This window comes from Trachypithecus francoisi, unplaced genomic scaffold (genome assembly GCF_009764315.1).
Source record: "Trachypithecus francoisi isolate TF-2019V2 unplaced genomic scaffold, Tfra_2.0 Lachesis_group13, whole genome shotgun sequence".
Classification (NCBI taxonomy): domain Eukaryota; kingdom Metazoa; phylum Chordata; class Mammalia; order Primates; family Cercopithecidae; genus Trachypithecus; species Trachypithecus francoisi.
The window spans coordinates 10,580,685-10,606,365 of record NW_022681458.1 but is presented as its reverse complement, the minus strand read 5'-3'; the positions used below and the strand labels follow the sequence as shown (position 1 = coordinate 10,606,365).

The 25,681-nt window shown below is 39.7% G+C and overlaps 1 protein-coding gene across 14 annotated transcripts in view; it reads left to right on the top strand.

Annotated features, from left to right (window-relative positions):
* SP140 (SP140 nuclear body protein) overlaps positions 1 to 25,681 on the top strand; it is an 85,972-nt gene that overhangs the window by 29,306 nt on the left and 30,985 nt on the right. For 10 of the 14 annotated variants that reach the window (XM_033229915.1, XM_033229912.1, XM_033229918.1 and 7 more), the window contains 4 exons: positions 2,254 to 2,334; positions 14,905 to 14,991; positions 15,210 to 15,326; positions 15,957 to 16,010. In XM_033229915.1, coding sequence (XP_033085806.1) covers positions 2,254 to 2,334; positions 14,905 to 14,991; positions 15,210 to 15,326; positions 15,957 to 16,010 — 339 coding nt within the window. The remainder of the gene's footprint in view (positions 1 to 2,253; positions 2,335 to 14,904; positions 14,992 to 15,209; positions 15,327 to 15,956; positions 16,011 to 25,681) is intronic. The other 4 variants (XM_033229919.1, XM_033229920.1, XM_033229924.1 and 1 more) reach the window with 1 other exon arrangement.

The following is a 25,681-nucleotide window of genomic DNA, read 5'->3' as shown; positions in this document are numbered from 1 at the left end:
ATGGAAAAAAAACTTCCCTTTCCCCCATCCTACCCTTCCCTTCCTCACATTTGCATGCATACAGATGGAATTATGTCAATTTTCTTTTGGGCTTTTTTTGTAAATTGTGAGAGACAAAGGATCAAGGTAAGGTGAGTCCCCGAGTGGAGACCATATCGCTGCATGGAGAATATACGGAGACAGAATATGCCAGAGGTAGGCTGGGGGCACCAGAGAAGAAATGCCTGGTTGATGATATTAAACACACATTAAACCTAAATATCAGTAGGTTATGGTAATTGAGGCAGGGAGATTGTTTTCAGCCTACTCCCAGAAGTATCAGGAACACAGACATAAGTTTTGTGAATGATTGAATGCTTGCAGTTGAGAAAAGTCACGTGGAAGACCCTTGGGATGGAACTGACAAGCAAAGGATATGTGGTTTTATAGCCCCTGCATAAATGGAAGAACTTTTCCAACCTGGGAGAAGAGAACTTTGAGAGGGAGGAAAATATATAAAATTACAGACATTTTACAGGCATCTAAGAGGGCAAGGTAAAACCCAAGGAAACAGAGACAGAAAAGGAGAAAGTAAAAGACAAAGTAGAAAGAGGATAACCTCAATAAGAAATAAGAGGCAGAGAGAAAAGTTAGAGAAAATTATCCAAATGGAGGCAAATACAAATGACAACAATGTTGGAAGGAAGCACAGATTAAACTATGCAGAGAAAGAGACAGATCAAAATAATTAGAGAAACCATAAAGAGTGCAAACTATTGTCAGAGAAAAGGAGCAGGTTGAGGGCCTGTAGAGCTGAAGTCAGAGTCACTAGACAGCAGCAGCTTCCAGCAAACGGCACCTCTGTCAATAGTGAGTTTTCTGATTAAGGTCCCTCTAGGTAGAGAGTGGCACAGAAGCATACTCAGAGGGTAAGAATTCTCTCCCCGCAGACTCATCTGCTCAGGTAGTGGAATGATTGTCAAGTGTTTAGTATCTGTCTGCCAGGCAGGCCACCCTTCCAAGCTCTTCCATCCGTGTGCCTGAAGACATTTATCTTGAGACCTTCCTTATTGCAATGTCTTTCAGGAACTGAACACTTCACAGTAGAAACCAACACCTCCTCTGAACTTAGAAACTCCTCTTTCTCCAGAGTTTGCTTTCTCAGTAAAGGGAGGAATGTCCTGTTTGATCTTGTACTCATCAGACTCATTTTTTTCTGCTTTAGCACAACTGTTATTCACAAGATATCAATCAGATCATTTTCTTTTCCCCTTAGATCTTTTCCCCTAGTGAATTTTGTTGCACAGGATTAGATGAGTTATCCTTCCTGTGGATTTCTGTGGCTTCCAGCCTTCATGGGGCCCCAGCCCATATCATCTGTCTTGTCTCTACTAATGGCATCAGTTGTTTCAGGAGCTGCTCTTTTATGATCTGATCTTTTATGTGTGGACCCTGGAGCCACACTTCCCCTGTAGTATGTGGTGTTGCCTTGGCCCACTCTGTTCCTGATCCCCTTCCTTATCTGGTTCATTTCCACTGTCCCAGGAATGCCTTTCCTTATACATAGTTTTAAAAAGGGGGTGACAAGGAAATAAACAAGATAGGGAAAGCCAGTAAAGGGCAGAGTCAGGGGTGCAAGAGAAAAAGACAGGAGCAGAGAAGGGGGCAGAAACACATGGAAACAAAGAGAAGCACCTGGAGCCACTGGCAGCAGGAAAGCAGGGCAGAGAAAGAGGAAATGTGCAGAGGAAAGGGGGAGGGGGGGAGGAGAGAGAATCCGGAGTCCAGGCGGAAGTGAGCTGATGGATGGTTCTCAGCCTCGGTGACAGCAACCGGAGTGTGTCCACCTACAGGCCAGGAGGACCTGGGTGATGGACAGCTCACCTAGGAGATACTTCAGCTTCCCACATCTTCACTAAGTTTTCTCTCATAATTTTTTTTTTTTTTTTGAGACGGAGTCTCGCTCTATCGCCTGGGCTGGAGTACAGTGGCCGGATCTCAGCTCACTGCAAGCTCCGCCTCCGGGTTTACGCCATTCTCCTGCCTCAGCCTCCGAGTAGCTGGGACTACAGGCGCCCGCCACCTCGCCCGGCTAGTTTTTTTTTTTTGTATTTTTTAGTAGAGACGGGGTTTCACCGTGTTAGCCAGGATGGTCTCGATCTCCTGACCTCGTGATCCGACCGTCTCGGCCTCCGAAAGTGCTGGGATTACAGGCTTGAGCCACCGCGCCCGGCCTCTTCATAATTTCTTGAGGGATTTCTTTTCTTTCTGCAGAGGGCGGTGATGACTGTTCGCAAATGTGTGATGGAGAAGAGCCCCAGGAAGCCTCTAGCTCGCTAGCAAGATGTGGGTCAGGTAAGGAAGGGGAGGATTTCTGGCCCTGGGCTGCAGAGTGTCAGGAGGTTGAATTTGGAGCTTGTGTTTCCTGGTTGACTTTCCTCTGCGTATACCTCACAGTGAAAGGATCCAATTATATCCTGAGATTTTTCACATTTTCTGTACATGGATCTTTTGGGAAATGCAGGGAGGAATCTTTATACGAAAGTCTATGTTTAACAGAATGGGATTTATTGTTTGAACATATGTATTCAGACAGTCTAGTGGTAGTTGAAATACGCCAAGACAAGGCAATGTGTTCCCTCCTTCATATTCTCATGCCTTTCAATACTACAGTATTAAAATATTTTACCAAATAAGATCTCCTGATACCCTCACAAAACCTTAAGATAGGGGCAGGCAAACTGTATAATGCTATTTTATAGGTGAAGAAATAAAGGTCAGAAATACAGTAGGAAGAAGCAATTCTCTTTTGTCTTTATTTTTCATAGCTATCAATACTATTATTTGAATTCATATAAAATTTCTATTATCACTCCCTTTATGGAAATAAAAAAGGGTGTCATTCCTCTGCTGGTAGATACTTTTAATCATTTTTTCACAAACTTGACAAAGCCTTCAGTGTAATGGTATTCTACCATCTAACTGGCAGAATTTAGATCAACCATTTATGAGACTAAATGCTGTTTTTGACCAGTACTCCCCATTTTGTCATTGGATCATGCAGTGTTTTTTCAGAGTACTCTGACAAGTGTTATAATTTTACCCACAAAAACCTCAAGACTTAGATAGGGAAGGTGCTGTTATTGCTGTTTTGAGGAGCCAGAAACACAGAAGTGCATGTGACACGGGTGTTTGATAAGACTCAAGAAAAAAGAAAGAGCGGAGACCACTGTCCTGGATGACTCCTTACAGGCTTTCAGTTCTATGAGTGGGCATGGGTTGGGGTGGGGTCCCATAGTCTGAGTCCAGTGTGGATGCCCAAAGGGTTTTTAGGAATCCAAGAGACTCTCCCAGGGTTCAATGGAAAGATACTCTTATTTAACAAATATAGAAAGATTAGGGAGAGATGAGGAAACATTATCAAGAGTTGGCAAATACTTGAATGTAATCTATGATACGAGGTAGGAGATAACCAGAAAAATAGAGCCAGAAAAGAGAAACAGAGAGGCAATATGAAAAGTATATGTAGCACATCACTGAAGGAGGAAGAAACAGTAAGGGAGAGGAGATGTTAAGAAAAAGTCCAGAAAGCTGGAAAGAACCACAGATGCCTTCACAGAGTAGTAATAAAAAGGTATCACTAGTAGAAGGGGCTATCACTTAGGCTGGGTGCAGTGGGTCACCCTGTAATCCCAGCACTTTGGGAGGCCAAGGCAGGTGGATCACTTGAGGTGAGGAGTTCAAGGCCAGCCTGGCCAACATGGCAAAACCCCATCTCTACTAAAAACACAAAAATTAGCTGGGTGTGGTCCAGCACACCTGTAGTCCCAGCTTCTCGGGAGACTGAAACAAGAGAATTGCTTGAACCCAGGATGTGGAGGTTGCAGTCAGTTGAGATCACACCACTGCACTCCAGTCTGGTGACAGAGTAAGACTCCATTTCAGAAGAAAAAAAGAAAAAACAAGGGGCTACCACTTAATCTCAAACAAAAGGCTGAATTTATTGTTCAATTAAGGGACAGTTGCACTTGTGTGTCAGTTTCTCTGAACAGAGAACGTTGGTGGAAGTTTGAATCTCAGTGACTGGCGGCCTTCAGAAGTGAGATTTGTTAGTGGTTAGCTGACCTTTAGTGAAAGCAGATCACTGGAGTGTGGCTGTTACTAACTGGCTGACTTTCAGAAGCATGGGGAAGTGAATGGTTGGCTGGCTTTCAGAGGCCTATGTACTGGCCAGAAGCTATTGTTGATTAATTGGGATGATTCTGGTTGTTATTGACCATATGGCCAACCAATAATGAGTTTTCATAGAAGTGTAGGGACTTTCAATTATCACATACATATATACCACTGTTTCTTTATCCACTCGTTAATTAGTGGGCATTTGGGTTGGTTCCACAATTTTGCAATTGTGAATTGTGCTGCTATAAACATGCGTGTGCAAGTATCTTTTTGGAATAATGACTTTTTTTCCTCTGGGTAGATACCCAGTAGTGGGATTGCTAGATCAAATGGTAGTTCTATTTTTCGTTCTTTGAGGAATCTCCACACTGTTTTCCATAGCAGCTATACTAGTTTACATTCCCACCAGCAGTGTAGAAGTGTTCCCTGTTCACTGCATCCACGCCAGCATCTTGTGTTTTATGATTTTTTGATTATGGCCATTCTCACAGGAGTGAGGTGATATCACATTGTGGTTTTGATTTGCATTTCCCTGATCGTTGGTGATGTTGAGTAATTTTTTCATATGTTCGTTGGCCATTTAGTATCTTCTTTTGAGAACTGTCCATTCATGCCCTTAGCCCACCTTTTGATGGGATTGTTTGGTTTTTTTCTTACTGATTTGTTTTAAGTTCATTGTAGATTCTGGATATTAGTCTTTTGTCAGATGTATAGATTGTGAAGATTTTCTCCCACTCTGTGGGTTGGTTGTTTACTCCGCTGACTGTTCATTTTGCCATGCAAAAGCGCTTAGGTTTAATTAAGTCCCAGCTATTTATCTTTGTTTTTCTTGCTTTTGCTTTTGGGTTCTTGGTCATGAAAGCCTTGCCTAAGCCAATGGTTAGAAGGGTTTTTCTGATGTTATCTTCTAGAATTTTTATAGTTTCAAGTCTTAGATTTAAGTCCTTGATCCATCTTGAGTTGATTTTTGTATAAGGTGAGAGATGAGGATCCAGTTTCATTCTCCTACATGTGGCTTGCCAATTATCCCAGCACCATTTGTTGAATAGGGTGTCCTTTCCTCACTTTATGGTTTGTTTGCTTTGTCAAAAATCAGTTGGCTGTAAGTATTTGGGTTTATTTCTGGGTTCTCTATTGTGTTCCATTGGTCTATGTGTCTATTTTTGTACCAGTACTACACTGTTTTGGTGATTATGGCCTTATAGTATAGTTTGAAATCATGTTGTGTGATGCCTCTAGATTTGTTCTTTTTGCTTAGTCTTGCTTTGGCTTTGCGGGCTCTTTTCTGGTTCCATGTGAATTTTAGAATTGTTTTTTCTAATTCCGTGAAGAAAATGGTAGTATTTTGATGGGGATTGCACTGAATTTGTGATTGCTTTTGGCAGTATGATCATTTTCACAATATTGATTCTACCCATCCATGAAGCATGGGATGTATTTTCATTTGTTCGTGTTGTCTATGATTTCCTTCAGCAATATTTTGTAGTTTTCCTTATAGAGGTCTTTCGACTCCTTGGTTCGGTATATTCCTAAGTTTGTTTTTTTTTCTTTTTTTGCAGCTATTGTAAAAGGGGTTGAGTTCTTGATTTGATTCTCTGCTTGGTCACTGTGGTTGTATAGAAAAGCTACTGATTTGTGTACATTAATCTTGTATCCAGAAGCTTTGCTGAATTCTTTTATCAGTTCTAGGAGCTTTCTGGGGGAGTCCTTAGGGATTTCAAGGTAAACAATCACATCGTCAGCAAACGGTGACAGTTTGACTTCCTGTTCACCAATTTGGATGCCCTTTCTTTCTTTCTCTTGTCTGATTGCTCTGGCTAGGACTTCTAGTACTATGTTGAAGAGGAGTGGTGAGAGTGGGCTTCCTTGTCTTTTTTCAGTTCTCAGAGGGAATGCTTTCAACATTTCCGCATTTAGTATTATGTTGGCTGTGGGTTTGTCATAGGTGGCTTTTATTACATTAAGGTATGTCCCTTGTATGCTGATTTTGTGAAGAGTTTTAATCATAAGGAGATGCTGGATTTTGTTGAATGCTTTTTCTGCATCTATTGAAATGATCATGTGATTTTTGTTTTTAATTCTGTTTATGTGGTGTATCACATTTATTGACTTGCATATGTTAAACCATCCCTGCATCCCCAGTATGAAACCTACTTGATCATGGTGGATTATCTTTTTGATATGTTGCTGGATTCAATTGGCAAGTATTTTGTTAAGGATTTTAGCATCTATATTCATCAAGGATATCAGCCTGTAGTTTTCTTTTTTGGTTATGTCCTTTACTGGTGTTGGTATTAGGGTGATACTGGCTGCACAGAATGAATTAGGGAGGGTTCCTTCTTTCTCTATCTTGTGGAATAGTGTTGAAAGGATTGCTACCAATTCTTTGACTGTCCGGTGGAATTCTGCTGTGAATTCGTCTGATCCTGGCCTTTTTTTGTTGGTAATTTTTAAATTACCATTTCAGTCTTGCTGCTTGTTATTGATCTGTTCAGGGTATCTAATTCTTCCTGATTTACACTAGGAGGATTGTGTTTTTCCAGGAATTTATCCATCTCTTCTATATTTTCTAGTTTATATGCATAAAGGTATTCATAGTAGCCTTGAATGACCTTTTGTATTTCACTGGTGTCAGTTGTAATATTTCCTGTTTCATTTCTTAGTGACGTTGTTTGGATTTTCTCTCCTTTTGGTTAATTTTGCCAATGGTCTATAAATTTTATTTACCTTTTCAAAGAACCAGCTTTTATTTCATTTATCTTTTGTATTTTTTTGTTTCAATTTCATTTAGTTCTGCTCTGATCTTGGTTATTTCCTTCCTTCTGTTGGGCATGGGTTTGGTTTGTTCTTGTTTCTCTAGTTCCTTCAGGTGTGACCTTAGAGTGTCAGTTTGTGTTCTTTCAGTCTTTTTGATGTAGGTGTTTAGGGCTATAAACTTTACTCTTAGCACCACCTTTGCTGTATCCCAGAGGTTTTGATTGTCGTTCAGTTTGAAGAATTTTTAAATTTCCATCTTGATTTCATTTTTGACCCAATGCTCATTCAGGAGCAGGTTATTTAATTTTCATGTATTTGCATGGTTTTGGAGGTTCCTTTTGGAGTTGATTTCCAGTTTTATTCCACTGTGATCTGAGAGAGTGCTTGATATAATTCCGATTTTGTTAAATTTATTGAGGCTCATTTTATGGCCTATCATATTGTCTATCTTAGAGAAAGTTCCATGTGCTCTTGAATAGAATGTATATTCTGTGACTGTTGGATGAAATATTCTGTCTATATCTGTTAAATCCATTTGTTCCAAGATACAGTTTAAATGCATTGTTTCATTGTTGACTTCCTGTCTTGATGACCCGTCTAGTGCTGTCAGTGGAGCATTGACGTTCTCCACTATTATTGTGTTGCTGTCTATCTCATTTCTTAGGTCTATTAGTAATTGTTTTATAAATTTGGGAGCTCCAGTGTTAGGTGCATATATGTTTAGAACTGTGATATTTTCCTGTTGGACAAGGCCTTTTACCATTATACAGTGTCCCTCCATGTCTCTTTTAACTGCTGTTGCCTTAAAGTTTGTTTTGTCTGATATAAGAATAGCTACCCCTGCTTACTTTTGGTGTCCTTTTGCATGAAATGCCTTTTTCTACCCCTTTACTTTAAGTTTATGTGAGTCTTTATGTGCTAGGTGAGTCTCCTGAAGGCAGCAGATGGTTGGTGAGTTCTTATCGGTTCTGTGGTTCTGTATCTTTTAAGTGGCGCATTGAGGCCATTTACATTCAATGTTAGTATTAAAATGTGAGGTACATTGCATTCATTGTGCTTTTTGTTGCCTGTATACTTTGTTTTTGTTTTTACTTTTAAATTTGTATTTTATTTTTGTTTTATAGGTCCTGTGTGATTTATGCTTTAAAGAGGTTCTGTTTTGATGTGTTTCTAGGATTTGTTTCAATATTTAGTGCTCCTTTTAGTGGTTCTTGTAGTGGTGGTGTGGTAATGGCAAATTTTCTCAGCATTTATTTGTCTGAAAAAGACTGTATCTTTCCTTCATACATGATGCTTAGTTTTGCTGGATACAAAAGACTTGTCTGATAATTGTTTATCAGACAAGCTAGAAGGGATTAGGGCCCCATACCTTCTTGTAAGGTTTCTGCTGAGAAATCTGCTGTTAATCTGATTCTCCTTTAGAGGTTACCTGGTGCTTTAGTCTCACAGCTCTTAAGATTCTTTCCTTCGTCTTAAATTTGGTTAACCTGAAGACAACGTGCCTAGGCAAAGATCTTTTTGTAATGAATTTCCCTGGTGTTCTATGTGCTTCTTGTATTTGGATGTCTAGGTCTCTAGCAAGGCCAGGGAAGTTTTCTTCAATTATTCCCCCAAATATGTTTTCCAAGCTTTTAGAATTCTCTTCTTCCTCAGGAGCACCGATTATTCTTAGGTATGGTCATTTAACATAAACCCAGACTTCTTGGAGGCTTTGTTCATATTTTCTTATTCTTTTTACTTTGTCTTTGTTGGATTGGGGTAATTCAAAGATCTTGTCTTTGAGCTCTGAATTTCTTTCTTCTACTTGTTTAATTCTATTGCTGAGGTTTTCCAGAGCATTTCACATTTCCAAAAGTGTGTCCAAAGTTTCCTGAATTTTTTATTGATTTTCTTTAAACTATCTATTTCCTTGAATATTTCTCCCTTCACTTCTTGTATCATATTTTGGATTTCCTTGTACTGGGCTTTGCCTTTCTCTGGTCCCTCCCTGATTAGCTTAATAACTAACCTCCCGAATTCTTTTTCGGGTAAATCAGAGATTTCTTCTTGGTTTGGATCCATTGCTGACGAACTAGTGTGATTTTTGGGGTGTGTTAAAGAGCCTTGTTTTGTTATATTACCAGGGTTGGTTTTCTGATTCCTTCTCATTTGAGTAGGCTCTGTCAGAGGAAGGGTCTAGGGCTGAAGGTTGTTGTTCAGATTCTTTTGTCCCACGAGATGTTCCCTTGATGTAGTACTCTCCTCCTTTTTCTGTGGATGTGGCTTCCTGTAAGTCAAATTGCAATGATTGTCATCTCTTTTCTAGGTCTAGTGACCCAGCGAGCCTACCAGGCTCCTGGTAGGGGTTGTCTGCATAGAGTCCTGTGATGTGAACTATCTATGGGTCTTTCAGCTGTGGATACCAGTGCCTGTTCTGCTGGAGGTGACAGGGGTACAATGAACTCCATGGGGGTCCTTAGCTTTGGTGGTTTAATGCTCTATTTTTGTGCTGGTTGGCCTACTGCCAGGAGGTGGGGCTTTCCAGAGAGCATCAGCTGTGGTTTTATGGGAAGGAACCGGTGGTGGGCAGGCCCTAGAATTCCTAAGATTATATGCCCTTTGTCTTCACTACCAGGGTGGATAAGGGAGAACCACCAGGTGGGGGAGGGGCTAGCCATGTCTGAGCTAAGACTCTCCTTGGGCAAGTCTTGCTGCAGCTGCTGTGGGGAATGGGGGTGAGATTCCTGTGTCACTGGAGTTGTGTACCTAGGAGGATTATGGATGCCTCTGCTGAGTCATGCAGGTTGTCTGGGAAATGGGGGAAAGCTGGCAGTCACAGGCCTCACCCAGCTCCCAAGCAAACCAAAGGGCCAGACTCACTCCCACCATGCCCCACACCAACAGCCCCCAGACCATTTCCAGGCTTGAAAACCTGCCCCAGGGTATCTGCCTCACAGCTGCAAAAGAAAAAGGCTTAGTTCTTCCCCACCTGTGGAATCTGCATACCGGATTTGCGCCCTCATAAGAGGTGCAGGAGGCTTCTCACCCCTGTTCAAATTGTTACAAAGTTCAGCTAGAGATTTGCTTCTCCCTGTGTAGTTTTAATCCCTGCTCCTCTCCTGTTGGATCCCTGTGGTGCCAGACAGGAATGGCCTGCTAGGGGACCCAGCCAGCTCCCAGGGCCTTTCAGTTGCTTCCTCTACCCCGTATTTCACTCACCTCTTCAGATTGACTCAGCTCCAGGTAAAGTTGGAAACTTCTCCTGCAAACAGACCTTCAGCTTCTCCAGTGGGGTGTGTGTTTGGGAGAGGAGGGTCTCCTTTTCCCGCTTCTGCAGTTGGGGCCCTCACAGTTTTAGGGAGGGTCTCCTGGGTCCTGCAGGTGCAGTCTGCTTCCTTCAGAGAGTCATGTTGGTCATGAACCATGGCCTATTTTTTATGTACGTATAAAAGAAAAGGATTATGATAAAGGAGAAAGGGAGACAGAAGACCTGTCTCCTGATAATGTGATAATAGAGGATTCGGTGTAGGTGATTGATGAAGGAGTATTTTACAGTCATGAAGATCTGTTCCATTTGTGTGTTCCATGAGAATGGCCCCAAGATATTTGATGTGGTCAAATGTAGGGAGGCCTGGTAGTTCAGAAAAGATTGACCCCCATTGTCTTCAAGAATGAGTTAATCCTACAAATCCTCTTATCTTTCCTTTAGTCATTGGTCATGGAAAACTTTGGAGACATTGTAACATTTCTTTATATAATATTATTTCCTCAGCCAATAGACTATGGCTGAGAAAATAGCCTAGTTTTTGTTTTGTTTCATTTTGTTTGTTTTACAGAATTGGAGTTTTTCCTTAGAAGTTTTGTGTCCATTTTTGCCCAACTCAATGAATAGATTAAGAAAGATCCAGATCTATAGAGTATGATAGAGGTGACCTATGTCTTGGATTGGAGAAGATGCATGTATGAGCTTTGTATCCCTTAGGTCGTATTTAAAACTTGGGAGAGCATTTTCATTGTGTTCGTTTTTCATCGCTGCATGACAAATGACCACAAATGTAGTGGCTTACTACAATACCTGCTTGTTATCTCACACTCCTGCCAGCAGAAGTGTGGGTGAGCTCAAGTCAGTTTTCTGCTTAGAGTCTGCCTAGGCTGAAATTAAGATGTCAGCCCAGCTGAAGTCTTATCTGAAGGCTCTGAGAAAAATCTTGCAATCAAGCTCACCCAGGTTGTTGACATAATCCAGCTCCTTGTGGTTGTTGAACTGAGGTCACAGCTTTGTTACTGGTTGTCGGTCACGGACCACTCTCAGCTCCTGGAGGCCACTCATATTCCTTAATACATTGCCCCTCCATCTGCAAGCCAGCAATCTTGTGTGGACTCCTTCTCATTCTTTGAATCTCTGACTTCCTCTTCTGCTGCTGGCTAGAGAAAACTTCCTGCTCTTAAAAGGCTCATATGGTTAGACCAGATCCACTCTGTTAGTCTTTCTTAAGGCCAGCTCTGCCATATCACATAAGGTAATTATGGAAGTAATATCTCATTATGTTCACAGTCCTCAGGATTAGGGAAAGAAATATTTGGGGCCATCTTAGAATTCTGCCTATCATCAAGGAAATTCCTAGAAAATAACTGTCCAGATGAGCCATTGATTTTCCTAAGCAAATAATATGTATCAAATGAGACATTAAACAACGCTGAACATAAATACATTAAAAATTTTGGCTTTAGATGAGACTGAAGAGATTGTAGTAATCCAGTTAGGAGGTACAGGGAAGTGAGGTAAACCTATTTTGTTTATTGCTTGCAGATCTCAAATCATGCACAGTGTAGGTATACTAATGTTCAGGTCAACTATACATAGATCATGTGTCAGAGAATTTTCCAGGGCTTCTAAAATTAGTCCTTCTTCTGAACCTTTAATCTGGTGGTTCCATTTGCAGAATAGATCCCTGCCTATTACATTTATAGAGGTTTTGTGGGGTTTTTTTTGTTTTTTTTGTTTGTTTATTTGTTTTTTGAGGCGGAGTCTCGCTTTGTCGCCCGGACTGGAGTGCAGTGGCCAGATCTCAGCTCACTGCAAGCTCCGCCTCCCGGGTTTACGCCATTCTCCTGCCTCAGCCTCCCAAGTAGCTGGGACTACAGGCGCCCGCCACCTCGCCCGGCTAGTTTTTGTATTTTTAGTAGAGACGGGGTTTCACCGTGTTAGCCAGGATGGTTTCGATCTCCTGACCTCGTGATCTGCCCATCTCGGCCTCCCAAAGTGCTGGGATTACAGGCTTGAGCCACCACACCCGGCCGAGGTTTTGTTGAAAAGAGTGTTCCTCAGATAATGGTCTGAAAGTAACAGGTTACTGGTTGAGACGTGGGAACATTTGGTGATTTTTTTGTCTTCTTTTATAAGATCTACTTACCAAATGTGTTACTTACTTTGGACATGACAAAACTTCCCCATCGTAAGCCAGAGTCATTTTAGCGAAAATGTTGCCAGTTATTAAGAAAAGTACAAGAGTTAGAATCATGATGAAAGTATAAAGAGGAAGTGAACCATTTGTCAAAGAGGCCACTATGTTTCTTTTCTTTTTTTTTTTTTTTGAGACGGAGTCTCGCTCTGTCGCCCAGGCTGGAGTACAGTGGCCGGATCTCAGCTCACTACAAGCTCTGCCTCCCGGGTTTACGCCATTCTCCTGCCTCAGCCTCCCCAGTAGCTGGGACTACAGGCACCCACCACCTCGCCCGGCTAGTTTTTTTTTTTTTTTGTATTTTTTTAGTAGAGACGGGGTTTCACCGTGTTAGCCAGGATGGTCTCGATCTCCTGACCTCGTGATCCGCCCGTCTCGGCCTCCCAAAGTGCTGGGATTACAGGCTTGAGCCACCGTGCCCGGCTCACTATGTTTCAGTATAAGTGTGAGTGGTGTGTTCCACATGAATGAAGCAGTAACTGAAAAGGGAACATACGATTAATTACATGATTGTAGTTGACTCCAGATTACATACTAAACAAAGTGATTTTCTTTCACAAATTGACAAAACACTAGGTGCTCTCATGAAGGTTTTGATGAGGGACTCAAGATTAAGTGTGGCCAAACATCTTTGCACAGTTTCGCTACTGTCCAATGGACCCACATCCATTAGTTTTGGGGGCTGGCTTGAATTGAGGACTTAGCAGACCTTGGCCACCATCTGTTTGCTGTGGATCACTATCTTCTAACATTCAGAAAGCACAGGAAAATCAGGAACAAACACACATGAAATAAGACTTTTTTTTTGGTAGGGTTTTGCTATGTTGCCCACGATGGTCTAGAATTCCTGAGCTCAAGCAATCTGCCTGTAATATGACCTATTATAGGCGTCAGCCACCATGCCCGGCAGAGATAAGACTTTTTAAAAATAGACAGAAGAGGTCGGGCATGGTGGCTCACACTTATAATCCCAGCACTTTGGGAGGCCGAGGTGAGTGGATCACCTGAGGTCAGGAGTTCGAGACCAGCCTGGCCAACATGGTGAAACCTCCTCTCTACTAAAAATACAAAAATTAGCCAGGTGTGGTAGTGGGCACCTGTAATCTCAGCTACTTTGGGAGGCTGAGACAGGAGAATCACTTGAACCCGGGAGGTGGAGGTTGCAGTGAGCCGAGATTGTACCATTGCACTCCAGCCTGGGCGACAAGAGCAAAACTCTGTCTCAAAAAAAAAAAAGAAAAAGAAAAAGACAAAAGAAAGGTAACAGTAGATGAAGTAGTGAATAAATAAGCACATTAACTGAGAAAATGTTTGCTAAGTGGTATACTTCCAACCCAAAATATCTAATTCTATCTAATTGTATGCCCTGCCCATCTTTAAATAAGATAAATTCAGAACTAAGAGCTCAATGAAACAAGTCAGAGTTCAAGTTGCTTTTGAGAAAGATTCACTTGGCAGTAGGTCAGAAAAATGACCTGAGATGGACACAGTGGCCTGAGATTCATGCTTGTGGATCCAAGGGCCCCATAGGACACTCCCCAGCAAGAATCTTCAAGATTATCTTGGCAGGAACTCCAATATTTGAAGGGCTAGGCTACTACTCATTAACTGAAACTAAAAGCTGATTTATTCCTTACCAAGCAAGGCATCTGGTGGGAGGAGGCCCTGTGCTTATAAGAGACAGTCTCTATAGAAAAGGAAGCTGCGGTTTTTTTTTTTTTTTTTTTTTTTTTTGAGGCAGAGTCTCGCTCTGTCGCCCAGACTGGAGTGCAGTGGCCATATCTCAGCTCACTGCAAGCTCCGCCTCCCGGGTTTACGCCATTCTCCTGCCTCAGCCTCCTGAGTAGCTGGGACTACAGGAGCCCGCCACCTCGCCCGGCTAGTTTTTGTATTTTTAGTAGAGACGGGGTTTCACCGTGTTAGCCAGGATGGTCTCGATCTCCTGACCTCGTGATCCGCCCGTCTCGGCCTCCCAAAATGCTGGGATTACAGGCTTGAGCCACTGCGCCCGGCCGAAGCTGTGGTTTTATATAGAGTTTTAGGAAGCATATTGTTTAGGGACCCCAGACCTTCAGAAACAGGAGTGTTTATGAGTAATTTAGCATTTGGCCATCAATGCAGGCTTTGTGGAGGGGGCTGTTGCTGACGGCTAGGCTTCAGATATGTAGAACTGCCACTGATGGGCTCGCTTTCGGAAATATGGTTAGTGATGTAAGTAGTCAGTGGCCAATTGGGATGAGTTTAAATAGCTGCTTTTTACTATTGTCAAAGAACAGTAGTATTTTCTGGAGTGATAAGAGTTTTCTTGCTTTATTCTCAGTACTACAAGTATGAAAATAAAAGTAGAAAAAAGGAGGATGAGGTGCATAACGTGGGGAGAGCGTGGCTCTGTTATGTGTCAAATGTGATTATTGGAGCAAGTATATTTTTTTCCAGAGAACAGTTCATCTTAGCTCAGAATATCAGTTTGCAGTATGACAGAACTAGAAACTCTTCTCTGGTCACTGTGTCAGGATCCTTGGACAGTAATTTTCTTGTTTCTCATTAGTGTCTAGTGAACTAGAAGATCACCCAATGAATGAAGAAGGAGAAGCAGAAGAGCTTGCTTGTAGCCTGCCACATGATGATGTATCAGGTAATTATGACTTGAAAATAGTGAAAACAGAAACAGAGTTCTGATAAAGAGAAAAAAGAGGAGAAAAAATAGACTTAAAGGAAGGGTCAAATATAAGGAGGAGCAGTGAAAGGAGAAGATTTCAGAGGAAAAAGTAAAGAAGGAGGAGCAACAAGGGTACAGAAAAGGGAGTCACTGGGTCAAACTGAAAGTCTTCATGGATCACAATTTTGGCCCAGGAGCAGAGCAATCAGCATATGAAAATGAGAAGTGTTCCTGTGTCATGTGTTTCTCAGAAGAGGTGCCAGGAGGCCCAGAAGTAAAGATGGAAAGTGATCAAGCATGTGGCACAATGGGTAAGGCTATCTGAGGGCTGTGGGATGGGGGTGGCTCAGTGGGCCCCACAGACCTCCAGTAGGGTGGAGGTAGGTGCTCTAGTCTGTCCAGAATCCTATTCTTTGCATTTGGTTCAGCTGAGCCTTTGGGGAACTGCAGGGAGGCAAGAGATCGCTATAAAGTAATATTTAAGAGGATGGACTCTGCTGATTAAACATAGATGATGTCACAGAAGTGTACTCTTTGAAATGCAGTTATCTTGTTGATTGCATTAGTATATTAAGTTACACCCAATCTTCCATGAAGCCCAGGATACCCCAGTGAACTTCTGCTGGTAGATAATAGTGTCACTTTGCTACAACTTAGAAAGGCCACACTCAAAAGACAACTAATCCTGGTATTTAATTGTCAGGAGGAAAGACAGCAGGTCTACTCTTCTTAGCCCAACACATATTTTTGATAGAAGACCCAGGGCCCATCCTAGACTCCTAGTTCTCAGTTCAGTAGTTTTTGATTCCTCTAGAAGAAAGAGAGGAATGAGTATCTAAACGTCTTTATAAACTCAAGCCTTCTGTAGTATAAATTGTCCTAAAATCTGTAACTTTTATTTATTAATTTCTATTTCCTCACTACAACTTGTTATTTTCTAGATACTGTGGATATTGGAAACAACTCTACTTTGGGAAAACCCAAGAGGAAAAAAAGTAAGAATAAATAAGAATTTACTTGCTTTTGGTGTTACAAATATGTTTTTAATGCCAGAGTTTTATGCCTATATTGCCCTGAGTAGTTCTTAGTAGAAACATGAATGCTAAAGACTGTGCTAGTGAGGGCTGAGAAGGAAGTAAATAACATGAGAGAGAAAGTCTATATTGCATTAGAGAAGACCTGGATCATCATGAGCAGACTGTTAGTAAAAATATGGAGGTTAACTGTGTTACTGGTGAGGGCTCAGAAGGACATAAGAAAGATGTGGAAAAGGCCTCCTTATTATATAGTGGCCTGTCCTGTACTCATGTGAAAAGCAGAACTTTCTGGATCTATAGCTAAGGAGATTTCCAAATACAGTGATCATGGTGTGTTGTGGTATCTTTTGCTAATTATAGTAAAATGCAAGAGGGAAGAGGTATATTGAAGGAAGAGCTGCTAAATGAAAAAGAATGAAGTCTTGATGATTTAGAAAATTCTCAGCCTATCCAGGTCAAAAAACACGATAAAATAAGGAGATTCATTGTCAGGGACGTGTGCTTGGTAGAGACAACCAAGACTTTTTGCAAGTTCCCTGGGAAGTAGTGAAAGGTCAGATTATTCATTCACATAAAAAGTTATTTGAAGAGATGAGGCATGTGACTCTTGAATCCCTCAGCCATCTCAGCAGAAATCAAAAATAGATGTGTGTTGCTACAAAAAGAATAAAATACCTGGGAATACAGCTAATTAGGGAGGTGAAAGATCTCTACAAGGAGAACTAAAACCCTGTTCAAAGAAATGAGAGATGACACAAACAAATGGAAAAACATTCCATATTCATGGACAGGAAGAATCAATATCATTTTAAAATGGCCATACTGCCCAAAGCAATTTATAAATTCAATGCTATTGCCATTAAGCTAACATTGACTTTCCTCACATAACTAGAAAATATGATTTTAGAATTCACATGGAACCAAAAAAGAGCCTGAATACGAAGGCAATCCTAAGCAAAAAGAACAAAGCTGGAGACATCATGCTACCGAACTTCAAGCCATACTATACGGCTACATTAACTGATATGGTTTGGCTGTGTCCCCACCCAAATCTCATCTTGAATTGTATCTCCCACAATTCCCAAGTGTTGTAGGAGGGACCCAGTGGCAGGTAGTTGAATTATGGGGGCCGGTTTTTCCTGTGCTATTCTCATAATAGTGAATATGTCTTCATGAGATCTGATAGTTTTATAAGGGGGAGTTTCCCTACATAAGCTCTGTCTCTTTGCCTGCCGTCATCCGTGTAAGACGTGACTTGCTCCTTCTTGTCTTCCACTATGATTATGAGGCTTCCCCAGCCACATGGAACTGTAAGTCCATTAAACTCTTTTTCCTGTATAAATTACCCAGTCTTGGGTATGTCTTTATCAACAGTGTGAAAATGGACTAATACAGTAACCAAATCAACATGGTACTGGTACAAGAACAGACACATAGCCCAGTGGAACAGAAGAGAGAACCCAGAAATAAGTCCAAACACCTACAACTATCTGATTTTCGACAAACCTGACAAAAACAAGCAATGGCAAAAGGTTTCCTTATTCAGTAAATGGTACTGGGATAATCAGCTAGCTGTATACAGAAAATTGAAACTGGACCCCTTCCTTACACCATATATAAAAATTATCTCAAGACAGATTAAATAATTAAATGTAAAACCCAAAACTATAAAAACCCTGGAAGATTACCTAGGCAATACCATTCAGGACATAGGCATGGGCAAAGAGTTCATGACAGAGATGCCAAAAGCAATTGCAATAAAAGCCAAAATTGAAAAATTGGATCTAATTAAACTAAAGAGTTTCTGCACAGCAAAAGCAGCTATCATCAGAGTGAATAGACAACTTACAGACTGGGAGAAAATTTTTGCAAACTATGCATCTGATGAAGATCTAACATCCAGCATCTATAAGGTACTTAAACAAATTTGTAAGAAAAACAACCCCGTTAAAAAGTGGGCAAAGGACATCAACAGATACTTCTCAAGAGAAGACATACTTGCAGCCAGCAATCATATGAAAAAAAGCTCAGCATCACTGATTGTTAGAGAAATGCAAATCAAAACTACAAGGAGATACCGTCTCACACCAGTCAGAATGACTATTATTAAAAGGTCTAAAAACAGCAGATACTGACAAGGTTGTGGAGAAAAAGGAATGCTTATACCCACTGTTGCTGGGAGTGTAAACTAGCTCAACTATTGTGGAAGACAGTGTGGCAATTCCTCAAAGACCTAAAGACAGAAATACTATTTGACCCAGCAATCCTATTACTGAGTATATACCCAAAGGAATATAAATCATTGTATTATAAAGACACATGCACATGTATGCTTATTGCAGCACTGTTCACAATAGCAAAGACACGGAATCAACCTAAATGTCCAGCAATGATAGACTGGATAAAGAAAATGTGGTTCATATTCACCATGGAATACTGTGCAGCCATAACAAAAAGAATATCATGTGCTTTGCAGGGACATGGATGGAGCTGGAGACTATTATCCTTAGCAAACTAATACAGGAACAGAAATCGAATGCCACATGTTCTCACTTATAAGTGGTAATGAAATGATGAGAATACATGGACACATAGAGGGGAACAACACACACTGAGGCCTATCAGAAGGTGAAGGGTTGGAGGAGGGAGAGGATCAGGAAAAATAACTAATGGGTATTAGACTTAATACCTGGGTGATGAAATAATCTATATAACAAACACCCATGACACATGTTTACCTATGTAACAAACCTGCACATATATCCTTGAACTTAAAGTATAAAAAAAAATAGATGTGTGAATTTCTAGGAAAGATCTGTGGGGAAGCTTCATGTCTGATGGAGGAAATCCCCATGATATATGCAGGAGATCCATAAGATTCTTGAGGGTTTTGTACCAAGAGAAACAAAGATGTCCATGTCCTATCTCCTAGAACCTATAATTTGTTACTTTACATGGCAAAAGGGACTTTGAAGATGTGATTAAGTTAAGGATCTTGAGGTAAGATCACATGGGCCCCTAAAGTCAGAGAACATATCCTCCTGTCAAGAGAGGGACGTGTGATTATGGAAGAATGGTCAGAGAATAGAGTTGGATGTGGAGATGGATGCAGGGGTCCATCAACTAAAGAATGTGGGCAACCTTCCGAAGCTGGAAAAATCTCCTCTGTGGCCTCCAGAAAGGAGCAAAGCCCTGCAGACACCTTGATTGATTTTAGCCCTGTGAGGTGCATGTCAGATTTCCAACCCACAGAATTATAAGACCATGAATTTGTGATTTTTTTGGTCACTAAGTTTATGGTAATTTATTACAGCAGCAATACCTTTCATGAGACAAAAAAAAAAAAAAAAAAAAAATTTACCCGATATGGTTATATTCGATCTTCTAAACAATTTATATTTTTTCAAATTACTTACACTTTTATGCTGTTTTTTATCCTGATTTTAAAATACATATTCCCTATAAACTTTGCTGTACATATTTCCATTTTTTTCTATGTTTTATTAGCACATTTAGAATTATGTAATAATATATCTAAATGAATACATTTAAACCGTTACATTTCTCTTTAAATCAATATAACATGCAGTAGATATTATAAACATTTAATATCTTGCCAACTTAACTGTAAAAAAGTTTTATTTCATTCCTATTTTAACTTGCATTGCTTTCATTTTTGGTGCAGCTGAGCATTCTTCATTTGTTGTTGGCCATTTTTATTTTTTCTTCTATGAGTGCTTGGAACTTATATTTTGCCAGTGTGTTGTCTTTTTTTCCCCATGCTTTAGGACAACAGGAATACTTACATGTGACATATACTGAATGTCACCTATGTGTGTTGTCATATTTGATGTTATTCTTTTAGGTTTCTTTGTGGTACAGGCACATCTCATTTGATTGCACTTCGCTTTATTGTACTTTGAGGATATTGTGAGTTTTACATATTGAATGTTTGTGATAACCCTGTGTCAAAAAAAGTCTATTAGTGCCCTTTTTCCAACAACATGTGCTCACTTTGTGTCTCTGTTACATTTTGGTAATTCTCGCAAGATTTCAAACTTTATTATTATTATTATTCCTGTTATGGTAGTATGAACAGTAACAACAATGATCTTTGATGTTACTATTCTAACTGTCTATGGCACCACACACTGTGTTCGTATAAGATGGCAAACCTAATAAATGTTGTGTGTGTTTCAGCTGCTTCACTGACCAGCTGTTCCCCAGTCTCTCTCCCTCTCTTGGACTGTCCTCTTTCCTGAGACAAAAAAAAATATGGAAATTAAGTCAATTAATAATCCTACAATGGCCTCTAAAGGCTTAAGTTAAAGGAAGAGTCACATGTGTCTCACTTTAAATAAAAAGCTAGAAATGATGAGGCTTAGTTAGGAAGCCATGTCAAAAGCCAAGATAGGCTGAAAACTAGGCCTGTTGCAGCAAACAATTAGCCAAGTTATGAAGTGCTACTCCAGTGAACACATGAATGATAAGAAAGTGGAACAGACTTATTGCTGATATGGAGAAAGTATGAGTGATCTGGATAGAAGATCTAACCAGCCACAACATTCCCTTAAGCCAAACCTTAATCCAGAGTGAGGCCTAAACTCTCTTCCATTCTATAAAGGCTGAAAGATGTGGGAAGCTGCATAAGAAAAGTTTGTGACTAGCTGATGTTGGTTCCTGAGGTTGAAGGAGAGAAGCTGTCTCATAACATTAAAGGGCAAGGCGAAGCAGCAAATGCTGATGTAGAAGCTTCAGCAGGTTGTCCAGAAGCTCTAGCTAAGGTCATTGATGGAGTTGGCTACACTAAACCACAGATTTACAGTGTAGACTAAACAGCCTTCCATTGAAAGAAGATTCTATCTAGAACTGTCATAGCTACAGAGGAGAAGTCAATGCCTGGCTTCAAAGCTCCACGGGACAGGCTGAGTCTCTTGTTAGAGGCTAATGGAGCAGGTGACTTTCACTTGAAGCCAATGCTCATTCACCATTCTGAAAATCCTAGGGCCCTTAAGAATTATTCTAAGTCTACTCTGCCTGTGCTGTATAATTGGAATAAAGCCCAGATGACAGCACATCAGTTTACAGCATGTGTTACTGAATATTTTAAACCCACTGTTGAGACATACTCCTCAGAAAAAAAGATTCCTTTCAAAGTTTTACTGTTCATTGACAGTACACCTAATCATCCAGGAGCTCTGATGGAGATGTACAAGGTGATTAATGTTATTTCCATGCCTGCTAACACAACATCCATTCTGCAGCCCATGGATCGAAGAGTAATTTCAACTAGCAAGTCTTAATATTTAAGAAATACATGTTGTAATGCTATAACTGTCTCTATACATAGTGATTCCTCTGATGAATCTGGGCAAAGTCAATTGGAAAACTTCTGGAAAGGATTCACCATTTTACATGCCATAAGAACATTCATGATTCATGAGAGGAGGTCAAAATATCAACATTAACAGGAATTTAGAAGAAGTTGATTACAATCCTCATGGATGACTTTGAAGGGTTCAAGACATCAGTGAAGAAGTAATTGCAAATGTGGCAGAAACAGCCAAGAGAACCAGAATTAGAAGTGGAGCCTGAAGATGTGACTGAATTGCTGCAATCTCATGATAAACCTTGAGTGGATGAGGAGTTGCTTCTTATGAATGAGCAAAGAAAGCAGTTTCTTGAGATGGAATTTATACCTGGTGAAGGTGCTGTGAATATTGTTGAAATGACAACAAAGGATTTAGAAAATATTAGTCGATAAAGCAGCAGCAGGATTTGAGAGGATCTACTGTGATAAAATGCTACTAATTTCATTCTTTTGCTTGTGGATATTCAGTTTCTTAGGACGATTTATTGAAGAGACTATCTTTTCTCCATTATTTATTCTTGGCACCCTTGTCAAGATTAAATGCCCCTTCTTGACATCTGTATTCAGTATAGTGATGTAAGTCCTAGTCAGAGCAAGTAAGCAAGAAAAAAAAAAAGCATCCAAATTGGAAAGAAGTTAAATTGTCTGTTTGCAGGTGACACGATCTTCTACATAGAAAACACTCTAAAGTCCATCAAAAAACTGTTGGAGCTAACAAATGAATTCAGTAAAGTTGCAGGATTCAAAGATCAGTTGTGTTTCTCTGCACTAACAATGAACTATCCAAAAAAGAAATTAAGAAAACAATCCCATTTACAATAGCCGCAAAAGAATAAAATAGGAACCAATTTAACAAGAGGTGAAATATTTGCACACTGAAAACTATGACATTCATGAAAGAAATTGAAAAATATACAAATAAATGGAAAGATATCTCATGTTGAAGAACTGGAAGAATATTGTTAAAATGTCCATATTACCCAAAGTGATCTGGAGAGTCAATGAAATCTCTATCAAAATTTAAATGACATTTTTCACAGAAATAGGTAAAAAGAATCCTAAAATTTGTATCAAATCATAAAAGACTCCAAATAGGCAAAGTAATTTTGAAAAAAAAAAAAAAGAAACAAAGCTGGAGGCATCATACTGTCTAATTTTAAACTATGTTACAAAGCAAGAGTAATCAAAACAGTATGGTAGTGGCATAAAAACACACATAAACCAATGCAATAGAATAGGGAACCCAGAAATAAACTCATGCATGTATGTTCAAGTAATCTTTGATAAGGACACCAATAACAGAATTTTCTTCATGTAGATGTTCCACACATCCACTTTTCTTCTCTGCTTTATTGAACTATAATTTACATAAAACAAATTCATCACCTTAAGGTATAATCAAATTTGTTTTAACAAATGTGTGCAGTTATGTAAATACCTCCACAATCATGACATGTATCATTTCAATCACCCCAAAGTCCACTTGTATTCTTCTCTCCATTCTCTGGTTCTTGACAACAGCTGATCTGTTTTTTGCTGGTTTGTTTTTTAAAAGATGGGACCTCACTGTGTGTTCCAGGATGGCCTTAAACTCCTGGGCTCAAGTGATTCTCCTGCCTCAGACTCCCAAATAAGTGGCAATACAGGCATATACCACCCCTAAACTAAGGTGTTTTTTGGCAACCTAATGTGTAGTCAATGTTTGTAAATGTTTTCTGCCCCTTGAGAATAATGTACACTTAAACTATTTGTTAGGCTCTGGCTTCACTCCACGTGTATCTTTTTTATCAAGCACAACTTTATTGTTTAAATTCGTGTCCATAGTAATTTAAATTTTATTTGCTCCATCAGATTTGCATACAAATGTGTTAAATTCTCACACATGGTTGTATATTTGCCAATTCCTCTTTATTTTGTTGCTTTACTTTAAATATTTTGAGGCTATTCATGATTTATAACTTCTCAATGGATGTTTTTCTTTTGTCATTATACAGCATTCTGCTTTATCCCTGTTAATGCTTTTGCCTTAAAATCTCTTTGGCCGAGTACTAACATTGTTATGCAAACTTTTATGGTTTTTTAAAAATATTTTTCACTCACTTTATGTGATGCCCTCTTGTTCAGCTTTCTTTTATGTCTCTTGTAACTGCACTTACCTTTTGTAATTTTGTCTGATAATCCTAGCTTCTTAATAGGTAAATTTAAATTTGTTTACATTTATTGAGACTCCAGATGTATATGGACCTAAATCTTCTGTGGTATTGTTGACCATTCTTTATTTGTGTTTTTCGTGCCTCCTTCCTGCTTTCTAATGGATTGGTATAAAACTATATATTCTCCCCTTTCTCCCTGCTAGTTTAGAAATTAAACACAAAATTTCTGTAATGTTTTAAATTATGCCCCAATCCCAAAAGATGACAAGGAGCTTATCATGGTTTCACTACAAACTGAACACCCCATTTCTACCATTTTGGCTATTGTTTAATATTTTATTTTTAACTATAAATTTTGAAACTATTATCATTTTTACAGTTGATATTTACTTAATTTTAAAAAATTATTTTGTATGCTCACCATTGTTCTTTTTCTTCGGTTTCACTTTTTGTCTAGCTGAAGTAAATTCTTTGTTTTTTCTAGTGAGTGATCTCTAAGTGGTAAACGCTCTAAGTGTTAGATGTACAACTTTGTCTCTACTTTGATAGAACTTTTTAGCTACATTAAAACTTCTAGGTCAATAATTTATTTCTTCTCAGTATAGTAAAGTGATTACTATATTATTTTCTGGAATCTATGGTGTGGCTGATAAAAATTATTTTCTTTTTTTTTTGAGACGGAGTCTCGCTCTGTCGCCCGGCTGGAGTGCAGTGGCCGGATCTCAGCTCACTGCAAGCTCCGCCTCCCGGGTTTTTACGCCATTCTCCTGCCTCAGCCTCCCGAGTAGCTGGGACTACAGACGCCCACCACCTCGCCCGGCTAGTTTTTGTATTTTTTAGTAGAGACGGGGTTTCACTGTGTTAGCCAGGATGGTCTCGATCTCCTGACCTCGTGATCCGCCCGTCTCGGCCTCCCAAAGTGCTGGGATTACAGGCTTGAGCCACCGCGCCCGGCCAAAAATTATTTTCTTATTGTAACTAACTGTAACTTCTTGGTAAATATTCTGTCCTTTCTCTCTAAAAGCTTTTTTTCCCTAAAATTTAATCACAAAAATTTTAAGCATACAGAAGCCTTGGGAGAATTGTACACTAAACATCAATATACTTTCACATAGATTCACAATTAACATTGTATCATTCCTGATTTATCACTTTTCTATTCATCTATGCATTTCTCTATCCACTCACTAACCAGTGGTCAAGTTTGAAACATTTCAAAGCTGCAGATATTAGCACTCTTCCCCTTCAAATACGTTGGCATGTATATCATTAACTAGAGTTCAATATTTATTTAGAATGATTTTCTTAAGATAAAATTACAATGAAATGCACAAGTATTAAGTATACCATTTGATGAGTTCTTATAACTGCGTTTTTCTGCACCATCAAAATTCGTATCAAGATACAGAACATGACCATCACCTGGAAAGGTTCCTTATGCCCTGTCCAGTATATCTCACCCACTACCCATCAGGGCAATCACTACTCTTCTTTTTAACTATGATAATTTGGGTTTTTAAAAACTTTCTATAAATAAGGTTTTATAGCATATTCTCTTTAGAGTGGGATTTATTTCACACAGCATGTTTTTGAGATTCATCCATATTGTTGGATGTCTCAGTAGTTTGTTCTTTTTCATTGCTAAGTAGTGTACATCTGGATATACCAAATTTTGTTTATAATTCTATTCATGGACACCTTGAGTTTTTTAAGTTTTTTGCTATTATGAAAACTCTGCTGAGCACATTCTTGTAGGAATCTTCCTGTTTTTTCATAACTCTTGTGTAAATACCTAGGAACAAAATTGCTGGGATATAGGGTAGACACATCAGTTCTTCCCCCCCAAGACCCATGAAAAGGATGGTGCAGAGCAAGCCCAGGTGGATGCTGCACTCACAGGTGTATGCTGCAGCAGAAGAATCTTAAGCAAATCTCTTCTGGAGGCATCTCCTCTGGAAAATGTCTAAGGAGGGAGATGTTGTCTATTTTATACTGGTCAGGGATACATTTGCTCTATAATCTGGAGGCTACATGATCCTCAGCTTCCAAGACTGCTTTGCTATTCAAATATCCTTGAAGTGATACTCTGAGGCATGTAGAAATGC